Source organism: Micropterus dolomieu, linkage group LG20 (genome assembly GCF_021292245.1).
Source record: "Micropterus dolomieu isolate WLL.071019.BEF.003 ecotype Adirondacks linkage group LG20, ASM2129224v1, whole genome shotgun sequence".
NCBI classification, from domain to species: domain Eukaryota; kingdom Metazoa; phylum Chordata; class Actinopteri; order Centrarchiformes; family Centrarchidae; genus Micropterus; species Micropterus dolomieu.
This window is the reverse complement of record NC_060169.1, coordinates 10,761,171-10,780,467: the sequence shown is the minus strand read 5'-3', so window position 1 is coordinate 10,780,467 and position 19,297 is coordinate 10,761,171. Positions and strand designations below refer to the sequence as shown.

General features: G+C 40.8%; 1 protein-coding gene across 1 annotated transcript in view; it reads right to left on the bottom strand.

The window, feature by feature from the left end:
• dmxl2 (Dmx-like 2) overlaps window positions 1–19,297 on the bottom strand; it is a gene marked incomplete at its 5' end in the record, with an annotated part of 41,726 nt that overhangs the window by 6,788 nt on the left and 15,641 nt on the right. Inside the window, 29 exons of the mRNA XM_046033237.1 lie at window positions 103–155; window positions 256–347; window positions 477–554; window positions 668–795; window positions 954–1,014; window positions 2,195–2,333; window positions 3,366–3,487; window positions 3,757–3,843; window positions 5,087–5,152; window positions 6,090–6,207; window positions 7,133–7,334; window positions 7,536–7,621; window positions 7,716–7,852; window positions 7,994–8,184; window positions 9,450–9,533; window positions 9,840–10,022; window positions 10,325–10,570; window positions 11,001–11,131; window positions 11,442–11,518; window positions 11,644–11,835; window positions 11,945–12,241; window positions 12,349–12,531; window positions 14,057–14,449; window positions 15,031–15,233; window positions 15,376–15,640; window positions 16,173–16,338; window positions 16,458–16,555; window positions 17,147–17,316; window positions 17,498–17,608. Coding sequence (XP_045889193.1) covers window positions 103–155; window positions 256–347; window positions 477–554; window positions 668–795; window positions 954–1,014; window positions 2,195–2,333; window positions 3,366–3,487; window positions 3,757–3,843; window positions 5,087–5,152; window positions 6,090–6,207; window positions 7,133–7,334; window positions 7,536–7,621; window positions 7,716–7,852; window positions 7,994–8,184; window positions 9,450–9,533; window positions 9,840–10,022; window positions 10,325–10,570; window positions 11,001–11,131; window positions 11,442–11,518; window positions 11,644–11,835; window positions 11,945–12,241; window positions 12,349–12,531; window positions 14,057–14,449; window positions 15,031–15,233; window positions 15,376–15,640; window positions 16,173–16,338; window positions 16,458–16,555; window positions 17,147–17,316; window positions 17,498–17,608 — 4,359 coding nt within the window. The remainder of the gene's footprint in view (window positions 1–102; window positions 156–255; window positions 348–476; window positions 555–667; window positions 796–953; window positions 1,015–2,194; window positions 2,334–3,365; window positions 3,488–3,756; window positions 3,844–5,086; window positions 5,153–6,089; window positions 6,208–7,132; window positions 7,335–7,535; window positions 7,622–7,715; window positions 7,853–7,993; window positions 8,185–9,449; window positions 9,534–9,839; window positions 10,023–10,324; window positions 10,571–11,000; window positions 11,132–11,441; window positions 11,519–11,643; window positions 11,836–11,944; window positions 12,242–12,348; window positions 12,532–14,056; window positions 14,450–15,030; window positions 15,234–15,375; window positions 15,641–16,172; window positions 16,339–16,457; window positions 16,556–17,146; window positions 17,317–17,497; window positions 17,609–19,297) is intronic.

The following is a 19,297-nucleotide window of genomic DNA, read 5'->3' as shown; positions in this document are numbered from 1 at the left end:
GCTGAAGGGGTGGGTGGGAAGAAATGTGAAATTGGATCACAAAACAACTGTATGCAAGGAAAAATCATTAAAATACGCTTGTTTGCATTCGGGATTTATTACCGTGGACCATGGTATTGCTAGGTGAAATCAGAGTATCCCACAGGCAAACATTTCTGTGGATAAAGTAAACCAAGGATAATATAAGACAGTCAATACCAACAGAGAAAGATTAGTGTTGGTTTAATAGTGTTGTTTCTCAGTGCAGATGCAGACCTGTTATCATTGGACTGCCCAGCCGTGGCGATGAGGCTGGAGGACGTGATGAAGGCAAAATCACCGCAGGTCTTAGTGTGGCACTGCCAACTCTGTCGGCAAGAAAAGGACAAGTAAAACAAATATATTCACTTTAATGATTCATATTTAGGGTTTTGTTGGTCTAAAGATGTATAGGAGTGTGCTGGGGTGGTGATTAAGGAGGTGGGAGGTGACCTCACCAGGTAGGGTTTGGGGTTGGACGAAGTCTGGTTGACCTGCCAGAGACTGAGGAAGCCCTCTCCGTCAGCAACTCCACACTTCAAGAAGAGGACAGAGCAATCAGAACAATCACACCAAATAGATAAAACACAGATGTTGCAATATGTTTGTGTGTGTGTGTGTGTGTGTGTGTGTGTGTGTGTGTGTGTACCTTATTGCCCTGGGAGTTGAAATAGAGCCGGGTGACTCTAGCATTGCCTGCTTGTCTGAAGCAAATGAGCTGCTGAGGTCTGTTCCATTCAAACATTCTCACACTACCGTCCTGAGCCCCTGTCATGTCTGAAGCGTGCACACACACACAAACATACAGAGAGAAAAGGCGAAGGGAGAGAGATGGAGGCAGACAGAGGGGGAGAGAAATTTACCAAAAGATGATCACAAATAAACTGTATACTGGTGATGGCCTCATATGCAAAGGCTTCAGTGTGGGCACTTACAATACTGATAGATGGGATGGGATGTCATTCGCTTCACATTATTTAGATTCCTTTTCATAATCTGAAAAACATCAATAAAAACTTCAGTTTATCTCACAACGCATAATGTTAAGAAGATGAATTATAGATTTTAGGTAAAAAAACCTTCACCTGTGTTCTGTAGGAATTTGTTTAATGATAAATGCTTATCGATGATGCTGTTAAACTGACAAACAAATAAGTCAGAGGTTTCTCTTGTTTTAATAAAAAAAAGATCACTTGCTCACTGGTACAAAAAAACAAAAAGAAAACACGATATGAACATTTGAATATTAATAAGCCGAATTACACCAACTAAAATTAAACTGATTTCATCTGCTTTCAGAGCTTTCACCTTAACTGAAAGTCTGTGCTTTATATATTATAGACTCAAAGACCACTCATACATCCTCTTGAGTGTCCACTGTTGCTGTCATGATATGCTGCACATCAGAAGATGAGGATCGACTGACTATCAATCTCCACTAACCAAACACCACTGCACAATCAAGAAAACCCCTTTCTGTAATATGCTGAACCTGTAAGACATCCTCTGTCCAGTCTTCCTTAAGTGTCTCACACTCAACAACGTCAACATGGCTAGGACATGGAGAACCCTGACTGTGTTTAAGTGTGACGCAAATCTGTACCTTGGGTAGCCGGCTGTGAGAGTGGCTGCTATCTGTGTTTATATGCGTCCATCTCTGCCATGCAAACGCACCCCTTCTTTGTATCAGCCTCCATAGACTCAGCAGGGAACTGTTTAGGCGGCATGACTCAGTTTGACAAAACATTGATAAAATAAAAAATACAAACGTCTACTGAAAATGTGCAGGGGGTACAACCTGCAGAGTTAAATCCTAGTAGTCAATTGCCTTCCTGTTTATGTTTGGTGTTAATAACATGAACATTTATTCATTTAGCTGACGCTTTTATCCAAAGCGACGTACAATTGCTATACATGCACGCCTCTGGAGCAACTAGGGGTTAAGTGTCTTGCTCATTGGTGTCCAACAGTGGATTTGAACCAAGGTCTCTCACACCAAAGAAAATTAAATCTAAAACTTTACTAATGCATCTATTGTGGAGCACAGACATTCGAAATACAAAGACTGCAGTGTGACAGCACATATTCAATGCCATCTATAGGGATCAAAACAGAACTTAGTTTCCACTTCTCGTGTCTTTGTGTCCATCTGTGTTTGCAGTGCATAGACTCGTACCACACTGGCTCCCATGCTGGTCTGCCCACTGCCGAGCCATGGCATGGATGCAGAGACTGCCATCTGTGGTGGTGCAAAGGGGACAGAGCTAGCCTGGGCAATGTTGGTATGAGAAGAACGATAGTCTATGTCGTCGGAGCTGTAAAACAAAAAAACATCACTCGTCATTGAAAATGTTTAGTTTAGTTTAAAGTTTAAAACATGGACATTCACACACAAAATATTTAAGTCAGCCAGTTACTTACCGGGTTTCTGCATGGTTCACCATGTTAAGTTTAAGATTTTCATACCACATAGAATGCAATATATACTTGGTTTAAAATCACAACACTTCCCAGCAGTATATAACAATAATTTGTTACGATATAATTAAGTAAAGACCTGGACCCAGAAATGCTGCAGTAAATGATGATGGCATTAACCATTTAATAATGATTCATTCATTTAAGTTTTTGCTAAAATGAACACTTGCCCATAGTGATATGATGATCTTAGGAAAACACAATACACTGTGGCAACAATCTCAGTTTTAGTTTATAAGTGTGTAACTTCTCCCAAGAGCACAAAAATATTTTATAATTATCATTACAGCCTACAGCAGGCCTATGGCATTTCCTGTACAGTGACACCCTGTATTGCCTACAGAAAGCCTGGAAGATGAGATAAACAAGACCTTTATCAGGATAAACCTCAGAAAGCGTTTATTCTACTATTCAGTGTGGAATTAATTACATTTTTTATGCAAATTTATTTTTGCATTAACACGTTACCTGAAATCATGTAATCGATCCAATACCAACATTTAGCTAAACGTTGATTGAATATGTATCTGACACATCGAAATAATGCGTACATTCACACACTCTAATTTTCACTCTCTTTACAGTCAATGTACAATTAAGAAAGAATCAAATTTTGATCAGCTTTATTTTTCCCTGATTCTAATTCAGTAAAATATGCCTGTATCGGCCTTGATACTGATGCTTAGGAACTTCTCAAGACATCCCTATGCAGTCATGTAATCCTATGTGGGGTGGACAAATATTTGGCATGATGCAGAAATAACTGATTAACTAACTATCTGTTATTTTTGTGTGCAGGAGCAGAGAGGGTTGAAATTGTTTCTATGAGGACAGAAAAAAGGCCACTTATGATACGCCCTGAATCTCACCTGCGGGACTCCTTATCAAAGTCATCCCCTATCCAAGTGTAGGGCTGGACAGCCACCAGACTAGTCACGTCCACCTCCTGTACATCATGAGTGGAAGCCAACACTATCTCGTTGGAGTTAGCCTGGAAATGGAGTGAAGCAGGGAGTAGATGGACAAGTAGGGAGGATGAGACAACAACAAAGATGGACTTAAAAACAGTTTCCTCTAATTTACTAGAAAGGAACGGATATATATTTGTAAATTCAGAAGAAGTTTCCAGGAAAGGATTATGGAATTACCCGTTACTTAGTACCAAATTACATCCGGGAAACATCTTGGGAAAAACTTATGAAATTATGGAGTGAAATTAATTGCACCCAGTAATTGTGTCACTCTCACACACAAACGTACCTTATTGATTGCAAATGCCATTATTATATCGGATTCCTTATGAATGATTTTAGCCTTGCCTCCTGGGAAGCCCAGATCTGCCTCCACCTGGAAAAGCCAAAAAAACTGATACATCAAATTTCAAGACAAATTAAAGCTCCGGGGGCCACTGAGTAAAAGTAATGTTTAAAAGCCTATTCTTATAGTGTTCATGTTAAGTTAATTTCCTTCTACTGGCCGGAAAAATACATTCTTCCAAAACACTTGCATTGGGCCATCAAGTTACTCCAAAAATATTCACGTCAAGTACAGCCACATTCGCAAGGGAGAGCAGTAATCATAGGACATGTAGAAGTACACAACTAAATACTGACAATTTAGACTGTTGATTTGGGATTCCCCAGTGACAACACCTGCACAATTAGCAAGCCTTACACAGCCCTGACAGTGAGCATGCAAGTTAGTAAGTCTACTGTACGTGCCAGCTCTCTTAAGGGGAGCTTTGTTTTGGCTTTTGGGTCCAGCAGAATCAGTCCAGCTAGAGAGGAGAACGGAGTCAGAAACACAGGGAGATGTGTTATTGGTAGGGATCGAATGTGAGGTTATTTGAGTGAATGTCAAAGGTGTCCCAGTGAAAGGGAAAGATTAAACGTTAGATCTAAGCCATAGAAGCTTTAGCAGATTTTATGCCAGAAAAATTGCCAGAGCAGTCACCATCAAGCCAAGCTGGGGAAGAGATGTCAAGAGCTTCACCAAGTGGTGCAACCTCTAACCATAACCTGCAAACTAGAGTCCGATCGTTATGGGGTTTTTAAGACCGATACCGATTTTGATATTTGAGGATTTTAAAATCTGATATATTGGCCAATATTATTTTTTTCTTCTTTTCAGAAACACATAACATAAACAGAGATTATCCCTTCCATTTGTTATGTGTAGTTATGAGACCTTGCCAAGAGAACATAACATAATGCAGTTTAAATTTTTTTAAACTAAATAGTACTTCGAACAAAAGTACAGCTGATTGTCTCAGTTGTCTGTTGTTTTGCGATGGATTTGTGGACAAACTATGCAACAACAACACTCATAACACGACTGAAGGATCCGTCTGCCATCTCTCCCTTTCTTTTTTAATCGTCATTTATCGGCTCTATAAACACCAATATGGATTTATATGAAATGAGCTCATATTGGCTCTACTGCAAACCTAAATCCTGTGCAATTGGTGTACAATAATCCTTTATAAGTTTCATGCACTTTCTCCCCCAAGCTTGGCTTTACAGTGACTCTCCTGGACAGACAGACGGACAGACAGTGCCAGGGCCTGGGCTGGTACAGTAAATGATACTACCTTATAGGGACCGCTAGCTCCTGCCATGCAGTTTTGGCTTATATGGTCCATATGGTTCTCTACAGACTACACAACACACACAAAGGCAATATAGACACAAAACACACCAACACGGCACAACACAAAACACATGTACAAAGAAAGAAAAATAAAACATGGAATGAAAAGAAAATGTAAAAGGTTGACAGGATCTTTGATGTACTCTTGGCGATAAAATATAAATGATTACGAACACAGTCCACCTCATTAGCATGGAGCTACAGTCACGTAGTAGGATGAATGGGGATCTGACTGCTACAGTTTAATATGAATTAATCTGGTTAGTCCAGTATGTAAAGACTGAAATGAATTCTGTAATAACAAACTAAGGTTCTGGGACCATAATCCCTCAGATATTTGTCTAATTTTGGACTGGCAGCTACAGTAGAAGTCTGTGATGTAAGTGATTGCATAACAGTGAACAGTTCCAGACATCACAGAAGGCAGTGAACTGTCCCTTGATTAAAGATGTCTGAAGTGTCAAAGCAATCATGACAATAACAAAAATATTAACTACAGAGATAAGTGCTCATTTCCTTTGCTATTGCATATCTCATCAGTCCCATCATTATTCAGTCATCATCATTATGGGTGTCATGTGGTTATTATGGTCCATTTTTAGTAACTTTTTTCAACACAGTCATAATGTCTCTTCATCTGTAGTTTAGACACTGTAGTTTACTGACAGTAACTTGAGCCATTTAAAAGGGCAATTTTGTTTTACAGATTATTTTTAAACCACTAATAGTTAAATGTAAGACAAACCCATTTTTGAAAATGTAATTTCCAAGCGAATATATTCTTATATTGGGGTCATTGTAGTAATTGTGTAAGGGGATGAATATACACACATACACAAAAAGAAAAATGCAAACATTTTGGGGTAAATATCAACTAACATGGCTTGTTAAATAAAACAATGGCGGGTTTAATCATCATCATTGTAGGCCTGTGGGCTGCTGACCTCACTCTGCTTCCTTTTCTTAGTAAAGATGTAACGGATCAAAGTCTCCTGAAGAACATCCTGTTTTACCAGGAAATGCCAAAGACGTCGGGCTGGAAAGGACTGGTGGTTCTTTGTCCTAAAAAAAATAATAATATGGCAAAACATAAATTGGCCACATATGAGTGGATCCACTTAGGAGACTTGTGTCATGGATATTTTTTATTTATATGATCTGATACTACACACATGACTGTAATTTGCAACATATTTGTTCAGTGAAATGTATATAAGCATTATTGATATGGAAACGGATAATTGTTTTAATATTGAAAATTCTCTTCCACTGTTTTATCCCAACTACATAACACACAATATAACCATTCATTCATGTCATTACCATGATATGTAACCACTGACTGTTGCTGTTTAATTAATTGTTCCGAGTGTGTAACTTGGTTGTGAAGCCAAAGTATTTTAAAACAATTGTTATATAAGTATATAAACAACTTTTTATCTTATCTACTGTTGGCTCTAGGCTGCTTGCTATTACTATTATAACAATGTAGTTTAGTCAGAGGACTCCTACTTATCAAAGCCAAAGTATAAAGTATTTCAGGGTGACATGCAAATATCAAATCATTATTCTTTATGATGTGCAATGTTGTCTGTGATCTGTAGAATATCTTTGATGTAATTTTTGAGGTATTGCATTTTATTAGTCTTAGTTCTTGGGTGCATCATCTATGATTGTTCATTTTGAAATTGATCAACTGTACCAGACGGGTTCCTGAGCTACACTAATATAGTTGTGCTAGTGTTAGTCTTGCAGTGGTTGTATATCTTTCATTTGTTGCCTGAATTGTGTCTCTTTTATTGTTTTACTGTGCACTGTCACTCTTCGCTAGTATAAAAGTCATTAAGTATTAATTTGAGGATTGGTATAATCTGCTCTGAATTTATAGAGTAAAATAAACTTTAAACGTTGTCATATCAATGTTTTTAATTACCCAGCCCTAGTGTGTGTCTATATTTTTGTATACTGTATATGATTTAAATCTCACTTGAAGGGTGTGTTATCTGGCTCCAGCATGGCCTTGTGTCGGAGTATGGCGGGGCCACCTCCTGAACTGAGGTCAGTAGGGAAAGTGTTGATGTAGTTGGGAGGCGGGCCGTCAAACTTGTTCATTCGCTCCAGCAGAAGCTGCTCCCAATTCTCTAAAGTCTTCAATACAGCGTTGCTGAGAGGGGAGGTGACTGGCAGTTCTGTGACACAAACACATATGTATATGTATATACTCTCAACAGGCAGCAGCAACACCAATTAATCATTTATTCACGTATACAAATTCACAAATATTTGCAAATTATACTAAAGTATTTCAGTGTATCTTCATCAAGTATACATCTTACTGTATATTAAGATTTAAGGAGCTGTTATGGGTCAATGATGACGTGAGAATGTACCTGTGAAGTCAAGGCCAGTGAGAGGGAGGAAGTTTTTGACGTTGTGATGAGCCAGTTTCACCATAGCCAGGCGAATCAGAGCCCAGCTACATACCACATAGACAGACATGCAAGAAGTTTAAAATCTGAGGCAAAGACTTCAAAATAAGAGTCAGAAAAAGAAAAGAGGGTGAGCCCTACCTGTAGGAGTTCGGATCAGAGTGCTCCGTCATCTGTGTGTCAGAGAGGAAGGCGTCGTCATCATCATCCTCATCATCATCTGCGCCGCTTTCGTCTGAGTCATACAGAGCACTGCTGTCTGACAGCGGCAGGAATGGCTGAGAGGGATGAAATAATGAGAAGAGAAAAAGCAAATGAAAAAGGCAGATATAGGGAGAAAGAGGAATAATAATAACCTGTAGACTACGATTTACCGATCTCAGTAGTCAGTTCCACATATGTAGAATTAAATGCCTTACTTTGGCCACAAAGTAGTCCCACATGCTCAACTCTGGTGGAATGAACTTCTCCCGGTATGCAGGTCTCTCGGCGGGCACAGGAGGTGGGGTGGCTGGGGTCTCTTTTACAGGGCGTCCAGGAACAAGCATCCTCATGTTGAACCTACGTCTGTATCGGTCCACATCCTCCGCTGGGGGCTGAGTGGGAGCCACTGGGGGGAAGTGAAGAACAAAGAGATGGTATCTTCAAACACAATGAACTCTGATAAGGTCAATTTGCAGCAGACTGCAGTATGCTACACTTTTGTAACTTTTGTACAAATGATGAGTGTCATTTTAAAGGCAAAAGAGGGTCAAGAAATAGATAAGGATAGATTTGGAGGAGGAAGTGAACTGCATACACACGCTACACAGAACACAGTATACTCTACATCCACATCTACATAGAGCTGAATTAAATTTTGAACCTTAATCTGGTCTAAAACAGAGGTCCTGTACAATATAACTTTGCGATCTATGACTTGGATGAGTCATAGCACAAGAAAGAAAATTAATAGACTTGGAAAAGAGAGATACAAATACACAAATACAAACGTTTGGGATGGAGACACAGGAAAAGACACACTAGGTTGTGCACAAACCTGCACCATTATCCTGGGTGACTATCTCTGGCATCACACCAGAAAAAAAAAAACAAGACAAGACACAAACCAGAGTAGACAGTACAGTTAGACATACAGCTACTCCACAGACAATTACATAACTGAATAATATTACATAAATAACTGACAGTGTGTGGCACGAAATACAGATAGAACACACATCAAACAATGATGGCAAATTTTTTGAGCAGTTACGGGGGCAAACTTTAAGATTGGTGACATTAACGTTTATTTCAGTGTAGAGTGTTAATTAGAACATGACAAGGAGGCATCAATGCATCACATCTGTGTATAGCTGTGTGTTTGTGACATGCATGTAAGATGGCAGCGGTGCTTAAATGTCAGAGTTTTAACATTTGCCATGATTCCTATCAACAGGATGGCATTTAAGACCCCCCTTACCAGCTCTTCAAAAGGCTCTTGGCTTTACTGAGATCCATCTCAAACTCTACAGTGATAAAGAGTCTAAATGCCAGCCCGTATCGTTCTACCACCACAAATACAATGTGAGCACAGATTACTTTGGCCTAATGAATATGAATGAGAATTGTCAAGTTCAGTCAACAGACTTATACAGCATAGCTACTCAGGAAATGGCTTCATTTCTAGAAATTTAAAAATCGGATGCAGACAAACAGCTGAATCAAGTCACATAAGAGCTAGTATCAGTACCTCTGCTACAAACTACTGATATAAATCTGGTCCATTCACATTATTTTTAAATATTTAATTCTACAAACTGGACAAAAGAGAACTAATTATGCAGTTCCAGCCCTACAGTTATTTTCATTAGTCTAATAACACTCAAGGTGTACCTGGTTGAGTCTCAGATTCAGATTTAGTCTGAGAGGGTTGCTCAGCCTTGGCCTCTGAACACTCCTTGCTAGGCCCAGCTGGTGCTTCAATGGCACAACAGGAATGACACAATGAGATGAGCATAGAGGATGTTACAACATGTACGTGCAATGCACTACACACACACACTCACAACGTCACGCACAGCTGTTGGCTTATCTTAACACTGAACACAGATGACTATGTCTTCATAGCACTAGTGAGCTTTGTTGTTTGTAATGGACATTCAGTAGTAGCTGCACGAGAGAGAGAGGGGTAAGTCAAGCATCTGCAACAAAGCAAACCTGTACAGTTACCATGCACTGCAATCCTTCAAACCAGCACTGCAATCCACCAGCCCGGTTACTCACAGCTGGCCTTAGTTGCTGATGCCACAGCGCCCAACCCCTCTGCCCTTGAAATGGGAGGAGGGGGGCGTTTGGGGCGCTGGGTTTCAGTGGGGATGGGAGAGGGGTTTGGGGTGAGGCTGCTCTGCTCAGGTCTTCCTGTCTCTTGAGACTCCTCTGGCTTTGTTGCCTCAAACTCAGTTGGCACTGGGACATAAGGCAGAGGGGACACTCACACAAGACACTACACAGGAGCAGCAGCATCTTAGGAGCATCATCAGGACAGGGCTGGGTGTATGCTTATGGAACTATGTAGGGATGGAAGCATTGCCTCAGATCAGAGATAAGTCAGGATGTAGAAAGTCAACAGGTTCAGCAGTAGAGGACAACGGAAAGAGTATACGCACAGGGACAGATTATGAAGACAAGGGAGGAAGACTAAAGACAACAATGACAATGATGATGGAATTAAAAGGTAAAAGTAATTAATGACCAAACAATAATTATACCTGGTGGGGCCTCAGGCCTCTTTGGCCTAATAATGACTTTAGCCCCTCCCCCAAAGACTGCGGCCCACACACGGTTGTTAAGGGGATGTGCTGCCAGGCGGAAGAGTTCATTGCTGCTGTGAGTGGCCAGGCCATGGATGAGCAGTGCAAGATAAACTGCCAGGACCGCTTCACACAGCAGCACGTTGAGCCTCGGCTGGTCCTCCTCCCTGGCAGACGTCAACAGAGAAATCAGGGACGACACACCTGCAGAGGGAGGACACATAAATATAACATGGTTTTTACAAAAAAAAAAAACTCCAGAGCAGAACAAAATGCTATCGCTGCACAATACAGAGCACACTTATGAAACATTTGCATGACGGCATGAACAGTCTTTCCGTTTCCTTCCCAGAGGCCATGAAGCTCCTATTATAGAACACCATCTGCCTCTCTGCATAAACACAGACTGCCTGCTTTGCTCTGCTATTCCTCTCCCTCTGCTTTTCATATTTTCTCTTAGTCATTTCATCATGCCCATCATGCCATTGCCCCTTTCTATGCATTCTGTGAGGATTCTAGAAAATGATCTAACTTAGCTTGAATGTCAGTAAAACTATTTATGAGAGTATGAGAACAAAAAGAGCTTAATCTAACCCCAAAATACCAGTGGTTGGAAAAGCAGGGGCTTTGTTACCTGGCCACTGTGCAGGAGCGGAATTGGGAGTTATATGTTCTTCAATGCTTTCAGTGCGGAGTCGTTTCCTCTCACTGAGCAACAGGCCCTGGTACACCATTCCTGTAAACTGATTGGCCTCTGTCTGGCTGCTGCAAAGCCAACAACAGAAAGGTAAACCGTGAGTCACAAACATATAAAACGTACGTGTTGCTCATTGGTTTTCTTTCCTAAAATGAAATGAGAAGATAAATATAAATCTCTTGTTTGGATCTTGTCTGAGCTAGAGTCAGGGTGTGGTTAGCTATCACATCTTACAATGATGCTGTCTTGAAGACAAAAAGTAGCAGTGATGGTGTGCTTTGTGGACTGAACAGGGTAAACAAGACACCAAAACAAAAGCATCTATGGTCTTGTAGAGACAGTTGGACCTGCGGCACTGCACTGCAGAGACATAGTTACCTGTAGCTGTGACTGTCACACAGTGCTTGATAGACGCAAGCAGACAGAGATGCTGCGAGTGTGTGCAGAGTATTCACCTGAGGGTGAAAGACAGACACAGTTTCAGTTATTCAACATTAGAATGATGTCAACTTGAGATGAGAAACGCTGCAGGCAAGCTGCTTAAGTCTACATAAAGTTAGATTCTTATTTGAGCTCTGACCCGATCATCCATGATGTCAGGATGTGGAGGGGTGTTCATGAAGGTCATGGTGTGGAGGATGTCGTGGATGTGGTTGCTGAGGTGGAGAACGGGATTGGCTATGACCGTCTTTGTGGGGGCAATGCAAGCCGATAGCAGAGGCAGTGTAGTAGGCAGAGGCAGAGGAGACTGCAGCTGCTTAACTGTGGTTTCCTACAGAGTGAGACAGGAATATGTTGATTTGCTTTTGCGGGAGAGAAATTGTTTTGCATTAATCCAGTAAAATTACATAACATACGTGTGTATGAGTGTGTACGTGTACCTGCTGGCTCTCCTGCAGAAGGAATAGAAGCTCCATGCGAACAGAGGTGACTCCTCCTCCCTTGGCTCCATGAAGGCTACAGTAGGACAGAAACACCCTCAGCAGGGCCTGGTTCTTCCTAAGCCACGCCTTGCGTCTCTCAGAGTGCTGCTGCTTGGCTTGAAGACGACGTCGCTCCATCTGGTGACGCTCGTAGGCCCCAGCCTCTGTATGGTCCAGGGCCTCTTCTGATATATCCACTGAGGCTGTACGCTCTTCCCAGCGCTCTACCTCTGAATCTTCATCCTTCCTCTGCACCTTTGTGTTAACAAAATTTTTGGTAAATAACCATGCTCAACCGAGAAGGAAAAAAATCTTAGTCCATGCCAGTTGCATAAACTAAATCATATATTATCAAAGTGTACCTTGTAGTTGCAGATCGTATGCATGGCTGCTATCTCCTTCTCCAGCCAACTGTAGAGCTGAAAGCGGAGCTTCCCCCCATCCACCTCAAAGCCTGTGGCCAGCGTGCGAAGCTCTGTCATCAGGATCTTTAGACAGGCGCGGAACTTCAGCTGCTCTGCTATCACATCCACCTCTGACTCACCCTGAAACATATGAGTGAGTTAAAGAAAAAGGCCTGTGCTTTGCTGACCTTATGGAAGCATTCCCACGAGTGTTTAAGGATGTCCAAATTCAAGTCCGCAAAGGACCTCAAGCACATTTTCTGAAGTCTTCCAGAGAGTCCATTCTGGGTGCAGATACCTCCCCTTTTTTAACATAGTGAGGCTTTGTCTTGCAAATTACTAATGTGAGTTCCGCTAAAAATATTTCAGATGGTCATATCTACTACAGCAACGATTGAGGTTTTACAGTAAGTCTCATCTCCAAGTGAGTATAATTTGAATGCAAAACTTTTAGTTGTGAATCAGACAATGCCCCTTTATTCCAGTTGCGACGGCCTGTGGCATCATGAGTGGGTGGGGTCTTCTTTGGTTTCGATTGTTGCTTTGTGGTGTTTACCTTGTTTTAGCTAAGCGGGAAGCTTCCGGTCTACAATACGAAGCCGATGCGGAAGTCCCTGAAACCTGCATTCTATTGAAAATCCAGCAGGGGGCGACTCTTCTGGTTGCAAAATGAAGTCCGGCTCCATTAGAAATAATGTGAAAATGACCCTACTTCTCAGCTGAATAATTACACCAGTAAACACTTTCATAATGAGTTTATGGTCTCAGTCACTAGTTTCAAGTCTTCTTCAATACAAAATTATGTTGATTTAGTAAATTATGGTCCCATTTATTTTAAAATAGACCACAAAGCAGAGTATGTTTCAGGGCGGGATTATCTATGATTGACAAGTCGTTACCACGGCGACCTGTCAATCAGGCTAGAGCCGACTCGTACTCTCGGCATTGTGTAAATTTGACCAGCACCATTGAAAGAGCTTATTAGGAGTTGGCTGTTCACTTTCTCTGGTGAGTACATTTAGTTTTAAGACTGTTCGCTAGACAAAGTTGTCAGCCCTGTTAAAATGACAGTTAACGTGAGTTACAGTTGCACCTAGCTAAGCAAGCTAGCTAGAGCCACACACGACCGTTAGCTCCGCCGTATCGTCACTTCCGGGGACTTCCTGGTTGCAAAAACTCGACATGGCGGCGACCTATCAGCCAAACTCGAGGCTTCAAATGGCAGTCCACAAACCAACGGGTGACGTCACGATGACTACGTCCATTTCTATGGTTTTTGCCTACTACAACACTTTCACACAGACATTACAGAAACCGCAGACTACAAACTTCATACTTTAATTATGCTAATTCGAAATAACTCTTAATTTGACTTATTTTTGGTAAATAAACACGTTATTAACAGCTTTTGTTGTGGCCTTCTGAGACAGGTCGTAACACCAGTTAACTCAGCGGAGGAACTGACTGAACTAGGCCAGGATTTGTCTTCACATAACATCAAAATGACAGTCTGTGTATTTGCTGTTATAGTGGAGATACAAGTTTATAAATTAAAACTGAACTTGGGTAGATTTAAAATTGAGAAATGTTTAATGTTTCAAACATGTATAATCATCATTCCAGTATTTGCAATTGTTCAAATGGATTCTAGATATATTCTTCCTACCTGTGAGTTCTCTCTCTGCGTTTTGGAGCCGCCACTCTCTGAGCCTCCATTGGCTTTGTTCTCAGGCTCTGGTTTCTTCATGGTCAGACCATCATCATCCTCGTCTTCATCATCTTCCTTGTCTTCTTCCCAGTTCAGCTGCAGTCCGTCGTCCTCTATCTTGATCATAGGCTGGCTCCAATCCAACCCACCCACACTATCATTTCCTCCCAAAGCATGGGCAGGGGCTGCAGGGGAGCCCCAGTCCACACCACCCAGGTTGCCATTTTCCAGGGTTTGGCTCGAGTTTATGTTGGCCTTGGATGATGCTTTGCTCAAAGGTGAGGAGCCAGATTTCTTGGTAACTTTGGGAATCTTGGAGAGCACTTCCAGAGCCAGAACTGGGCAGCCCACCTACAAAAGATTTAGATATGATTAAAACCATGGGTAAACACTTGCTATATAACCTTTGCATGTCTGCGTTTGTAATTAACATTTTATCAGACTTTGTACCTCTCTACATTTAATCCGTAATTTCCACTAAAGTAATAAATATAAGCACAAGATCACAAACGTGGATTACTATAGAGACTCAAACAAACAGTCTCCACATAGTTGGGTAGGACTGCTTTCTTTTGCTCTGTAATTATAGAACAAACTGCACATCAAACTCGAGCTAAACTCTCTGGTGTCACTTACCCAATTTAGGAAAGTTAGAGAATTATTATAATGTTGCATGCAATTGTTTCCCTTGAATTGTATGTCTTGGTTTGTAGGTTTAATTAAGCTTTGTATGTTTTAATTACTTGTTTGTGTGTCTACTGTACATGTTAAGATGTTTACACAGGGCACAGCCTAAATAGAGACTCTTATCTCCAGTTTTCCCTGTTAAAATAAAATGAAAAACAAAAAAAACTGTAATAGGAGAGGTAGATAAAAAAGCTTCATCAAAAGAACTGGATTGGAAAGAGTGTCCATATTATTGATGAGCTCACCTTGAAGTGTGCATTGGCAGTGGTGAAAAACAGTTTGCGCTCTATAAGGTTGATCTCATCTGCGCTGCTCTTCTCAGCAGTGAGGCCTACAGTTGTTGCTGTGCCTTCTGGATTTGCAAAGTGGCGACGGATGATCAAAGGGTGTGTCCTCAGGTAGTTATAGAAACTAAACACCACAGGGTTACAAGATTTCACCATCACATCTAACACAGGGGGATGAAGAAAAGGGAGAGAGAGAAAAAGACCTTTTAGCATAGCACACAATACATGATGAGCAGGGCAAACGAGCTTCAGTGGATCTTTGGAGCTGTGTAACACTGACTGAAATGTCTGCAACCAACTGACCAGGGTTCTCATCATCCTCTTTGGGGATTCGCTCCAACAGTGTGTCCAGGGCTCGGGTGTAATCCTTCATGATCCAGTAGGCTATGCTGCGGAGGAATGGGTCAGGGTGTAGTCTGGAACAGTGGTAGCCACTTCCATCCCTGTTACAGCCCAGGACCTTCTCATAAAGGAGGCCTTGACAGGTGGATGAATTCTCAAAGTCGGCCTCATACAGCCTTGCTACTATCATGGCTAACTGGAGATCCTCCATCTTCTCCAACAACACCTACACAACATAGAATAACAGAGGAGAGGAGTGAGACCTGGTTACATCTGTAGTTCAAATAATAAATATAAATAAGCATTAAATTTAAACAAAATTTAAGGAATTTTGATGTAGTAATTTCCACTGCAACCAATAAATGTAGCTGAAGGCAGGCTTTTTATGCATCAGTATCAGTATAATTGAGACTTCTCTTATGTGATTTAAAGGCTGCAGAATATCCATCTCTCAGCAACACATATCTGTATAAAGGTACAATGTACATTTCATTGTGATAAAGGTAGAGGAAAAAAAACAAAAATGTAGCGAAAATTAAGGTAGTTACTGATCACTGCGTTTACACGTGCTGCCGTTGCTATGGGTAAAAAAACAAAAAACACAAGGCCATGCCAAGTTTCCACTGTGGCAGAAATGAAAAGGAGTGTTGGAGCAGACTCAACAGTAATAAGTTATGACTGTGTATCTCGGTCTGTGTATCTTGTGTCCTGGTGAGTGTAAAAGTGTAAAAGTGTGTGCTTGTGTGCGTTATTCACACCTCTATGGCGTCTTTGAGTGATCCAGCCAGTAGGAAGAAAGCAGCGGACTGTTCAAAGCGCTGCTTTCCCAGCAGGGAGAAAGCATTTTTCAGAGCTGCCTTTCGCCAGCGGTCTTCAGTGAAGTTGTTCTTGAAGAATTGAGTCATCTTCTCATCATGCTGAGACCTGAGAAAAAAAACCCACATAGCTCCCATGAAGGTTGTGTGAGAAACTTCATTGAAAATAGAAAGTAACTCAATTCAAAATAATTAGGTGTTCATAAACATAAAATGAAAATGTCCTACCTGAAGAGGCCCCACAGGACAGCTTTCTTCTTCATGGCCAAGTAGAAAAGAGCAGCATCTAAAGGATCGTTGTGTCTCTGGAACGCAGCTTTACCTATCTGATTACACATAAACGTAATAGTTACTAAATGAATAGTTCCAGATTTGAATTATTGGCTGGAATTATGTCAAGTGCACTTCAAAGACAACGCAGGAATCAAAATTTCGAAACATTTCCAATCGTCACACATGCCAGTATAAATGTTCCTCTCATTTAGCTACTGTTAAAGACCAATGCACATTAACTATTTGCTTTGCTTTGCTCTTTGCAATAATCCTAAATTCTTATCATTATAAATGTATACCTGTAGGAAATACATTTCAGCTGGACAGTACAGAGAACAATGCAGATTAATCCAATATAGGTCACACTGCCTTTGAATATTCAGTACAGTCAGGTTTGATGGCTGAACTACAGGGGGTGTACACATGACAGGAACACCTGATGTGAACACTATTTTTAAATCTTATAAATACCTTTATTTTATTGAGACATGCTGGTTCAACTGTGGTATTTCTAGAAGGTAGCTAACAGCAATGTTCTCACTGACTGCATTATACTATAAGGTGTTCATCAATCAATCAACAACATACAGGAAAATAAATTACATTATATTGCAATTTAAAAGAAAAATGTTTTTTCCTGGTACCTTCTCAACCATTTTCCGCAGTGTGTTGATGTTCCGTATCCACCAACCCACTCCAACAGCTCTGAGCTCAGACCATTGTGGGTCACTTCTCTGCATGGCTGGGATCATGTTTAGCAGCTCTTCTTCCGCCTCTGAGTGGAAGGCCCATGCAAAGTGGCATGTTGATAGGCCTGCCATAGCAACAGACAGAGGGATAGCGAGAAGAGAGAGCAAGAGGTTTCATTCCCAAGATTAAATGCACTAGAAATCTACACCTCATAACCACAGAATGAAAAATATAGTGATATTATCACACAACGTCTTATATACAGGATGCGTCACAGCAGCAGTACAATGAGCAGTGTGTTTTACCCTGGTGAAGCAGCTGCATGCGATAGAGGGGGGGCAGAGAGGTGAGCAGGCAGGTATGAAGACGCATGGCCAGCAAGTACCTCAGTCCACACTCATCGAGAGCCTCAGCACCTACACAAAAACAACACCAGGGAGCTGTCAGCTTTGCCACTTCACTGTTACTCCACCGACCACTCTATTACAAGGGCAGCTAGAAAGCAAAGCCCTTCAGAAACTCCACTATCACTTGTGGTCATGTGATCCTGTCAGAGACTGTCTCTCTTGTCCCTGAACCTTCTTACCCCCTCTGTGCTTACTTAGCCTTGGAACAACCTGCTAATGTCTTCTTCTCAAAAGACTAAATAAATATGATGGAAAATTGGAGAAAAAAAGTCTGTTTAATCAAATAAAGATTTGATGGCTGGAACTATATCCAGGAACACACAATCAAGACAAATTATGCTTAGGTTTTATGTCTATAACCTTTACTCAACTTTAATACAATATTATCTCTTACCAAGTTTCACAGATAATGGACTGGTAGACAATGAGGCAGGCCAACATGCCAAATTACAATACAAGCCTAATCTGCAGGTATGTGTGCATCATGTATCTTGCATACAAAGTACATAATACAGAATGTGGCAATGTTTTATTCATTCGCAAAGAAAATAAATCTCCTGTCACTTGTCCTCTCCCCTGACAGATCAGAGAGTAACAGCTACAGAATAAAGAGCCAGCAGCTGGCCAGTCTCTTGCTCAAGGACACCACAATGAGGAGGATTATTGTACATGAAAGAACTTGAATCAATAAAAAGGTAACAACTCTAAACGTAAGAGCTTAGATTGCCACAGGGTACTGTCACATGGATGTGAGCATAAAAATAAACACCTGTGGACACTAGAAAAAATAAAGAGGTCAGCAAGCCATGATATTTTGGTAGGTCACTACAACCAAAAAAATGTTTTGCTAGTAGAAAACATGTATAATACTGACAGATCTTTGAAGAGAATCAAGCATCAGAAGTAACCAAAATATATTGTGTATGGTTAAACTTATTTGAATACAGGGTTACAATATAAGATAGTGTGTTTATTGTGGTGTGAAACAATTTTTGTATGTTGATGTGGTGACAACTCCCGTTTGTGGAATACAGACTAACAGAATAATCCCTAACTCTAGTAATCCTTGGTGCAATATGTTATATGTATTCTATGTTATACAATCTACTGTATTTATCACAGATATGATTGTAACCTATACACACACAAACATTTACAGGTGAAACTCGATAAATTTGCATATCGTGCAAAAGTTCATTTATTTCAGTAATTCAACTTAAAAGTTGAAACTAATATATTATAGACTCATTACATGCAAAGTGAGATATTTCAAGGCTTTATTTGATATAATTTCGATGATTATTGCGTACATCTAATGAAAACCCCAAATTCAAAATCTCAGAAAATTAGAATATTACATGAAATCAATAAAAAAAAGCATTTTAAATACAGAAATGTCAGCCCTCTGAAAAGTATAATCATGCATATGAACTCAGTACTTGGTTTGGGCCCCTTTTGCATGAATTACTGCCTCAATGCGGCTTGGCATGGATGCTATCAGCCTGTGGCACTGCTGAGGTGTTATAGAAGACCAGGATGCTTCCTGCGGCCTTCAGCTCTTCTGCATTGTTCGGTCTCATGTCTTTCATCTTTCTCTTGGCAATGCCCCATAGATTCTCTATGGGGTTCAGGTCAGGCGAGTTTGCTGGCCAATCAAGCACAGTAATCCCATGGTCATTGAACCAGGTTTTGGTACTT